Source organism: Manis pentadactyla, chromosome 6, assembly GCF_030020395.1.
Source record: "Manis pentadactyla isolate mManPen7 chromosome 6, mManPen7.hap1, whole genome shotgun sequence".
NCBI classification, from domain to species: domain Eukaryota; kingdom Metazoa; phylum Chordata; class Mammalia; order Pholidota; family Manidae; genus Manis; species Manis pentadactyla.
The window spans coordinates 118,913,834-118,916,175 of record NC_080024.1 but is presented as its reverse complement, the minus strand read 5'-3'; the positions used below and the strand labels follow the sequence as shown (position 1 = coordinate 118,916,175).

Genomic DNA, 2,342 nt, shown 5'->3' with positions numbered 1-2,342 from the left:
CTACAAGTTTTATACATAACTTTTTTCCATTTTATCTGGTTTCCATTTATGTCAGTCAGGTTGAACACATTGTGTAACTTTTAATATTCTCTCTTCCTTCTTCCCACATTTAATGCCAGATGATCAAGCTCAATCTTGATTATGCTACATTTACCCCTAGGTAATCTCAGACCAATATGGTGTTTTAAATTAGTATGCAAAAGGAGAGAGGAAGGCCCTCCAAATAATCCTATAAACCCTATATAAACCTATAAACTCATGGTCGACTCTATAAACCTAGTCCTAAGGATGCTGGCAATAGCCGGGAAAGAACAGCAAGTGGCAGTGCAGTGAAGAAGACAACTGTGCCTACAGATAGTTCTTGCCAGCTCAGGTCTCAGCTCCTGGAGACTGGATAATAACCGAGCGAACTGCGGATTAAAACGTAAACAGCATCTCGCAGCCGCGGCGGGCTTGGTGAGCCAGGCTGCTCCGGGAGGGGAGTGGGAATGAACAAGGAGAGGCCCCCCGCTGGCGCTCCAGCAGGGGGCGCCCCGGAGCAAGCGCAGTGAGCGTGGAGGCAACGTTAAGGTAACAACCGCCGCAGGAGGATGGCTTCCAACTTCAAGAAGCCAAACGCGGCCTCTACCAGCCAGAAAAGAAAGATGGGTCCTAAGCCCGAACTCACTGAAGGTCAGAAGCGAGAAGTTCGCGAAGCTTTTGACCTCTTCGACATGGACGGAAGAGGGACCATCGACGTGAAGGAGCTGAAGGTGGCCCTGAGAGCGCTGGGCTTCGAACCCACGAGGGAGAAGATGAAGAAGATGATCTCCGAGGTGGACAAGGAAGGCACGGGGATGATCAGCTTCAATGAATTCTTGGCTGTGATGACTCAGAAGATGGCCGAGAAGGACACCAAAGAAGAAATCCTGAAGGCTTTCAGGCTCTTTGATGATGATGAAACTGGGAAGATCTCTTTCAAAAACCTAAAGCGTGTGGCCGGTGAATTGGAGGAAAACCTCACCGACGAAGAACTGCAGGAAATGATTGATGAAGCCGATCGGGATGGCGACGGGGAGGTGAACGAAGAAGAATTTCTTCGTATCATGAAAAAGACCAACCTGTATTAAAGTCGGTTCTCCCCCAAGTACGTGCAGAGAAGTTGAACAATTTGCTGGGTTCCTTGCTTCTGTTCCGTGAAATCTTGAATTAGAGGACAGTGCCATACCCTCCCCCTTTGAAACCCCCTAAATTGTCTAGATATTTCTATTTCCAAATCTCTGGCTCAATTATATAATTTTAAAGATTCTTTTAACTCAGGTTTTGTTTTTAATTCTCAAGAGCAGACCTGTGGTACTTTAGGTTGAGCAAAAGGCCCTGAAGCTTCAGTCCGGCTGCCATTTGCCCCACATTGGTAGACATCCATGAAACCGAACACAGGATCGCTTCTTGGGACAAACAGCAATGCATCCCTTGTCACTTCTTTGGGGTCTTAAATTATCTGGCTTCACTTATTATTCCTTAAATTCAAGTCATTGTTTTCACATGAGGTAGACTCGGCCAGCAGGTCATCCTAGACATTACTTTTCATTTGACTAAATACTGGTTTGAAGGAAAACCATGCAATCATTTTTTGGGCTCAGGAAAGATACTGTTCTAAAGTGTAAGCTTGCCTTTGGATGGTGGTAAATTGTGCAATTTAGTTAACTCTCTGACTTCCATCACAAGTAAATGATTCTTCATTTGTATATATATTACCAACTGTGGATATCCAGGGTCAGAATGTATAGTTGTGCTACAGAATAAAAATGAAATCTAATATTGGCCCAAGCAAAGTATACTTTGTTACAGAGATTAAGCTAATGATTTTGAGTAAATATTTGTAAATGTAAGGTCTTAGTTTAGGAAATTATAAAAAATACTTCATACATTTTAAGCAACCTGTCATTAGATCAACTAGTGCTTTAGTTATTACTATACTATAACCTTAGTCAATTTATTACTGCTCTATTACAAGCCACTAAGTGCTAATTCTTAGAACATCTTAGGTCTTGATACTTGATTTCCACCCCCTCTGGTATATAGTTGATGCCAGAGTGTCTGGCATATAAGTAGTTATCTATTTTATAATCCCAGGAAATGATTACACTGTGGCTTATATATGTGTTAATATTCTGTTATAAATTAAGCCTCCCTTATTTTGAAATAAGGTGCCTACCCTTTTGAATATCTACAAATCTGAAGTTAGAGAAAATTTAAATCATGTAATGGTGGGAAAAGAATAATCTACCTGCTGAGATGGAGGCCTAACTAATGTTTTGATAATAGGCAAAAAAGTATTAAAGAGGCAAGATATTTTGGTC

General features: G+C 41.8%; 1 protein-coding gene across 1 annotated transcript; it reads left to right on the top strand.

The window, feature by feature from the left end:
* The first annotated feature begins 590 nt into the window (after positions 1–590).
* CETN1 (centrin 1) lies at positions 591–1,109 on the top strand. The gene has a single exon (XM_036905715.2). The coding sequence runs from the start codon at positions 591–593 to the stop codon at positions 1,107–1,109; it is 519 nt and encodes a 172-aa protein (XP_036761610.2).
* The last annotated feature ends 1,233 nt before the right edge of the window (positions 1,110–2,342 follow it).

Excerpts from the sequence above, each read along its gene's own strand:
- CETN1 (XM_036905715.2), top strand. The coding sequence starts at position 591 with ATGGCTTCCAACTTCAAGAAGCCAAACGCGGCCTCTACCAGCCAGAAA.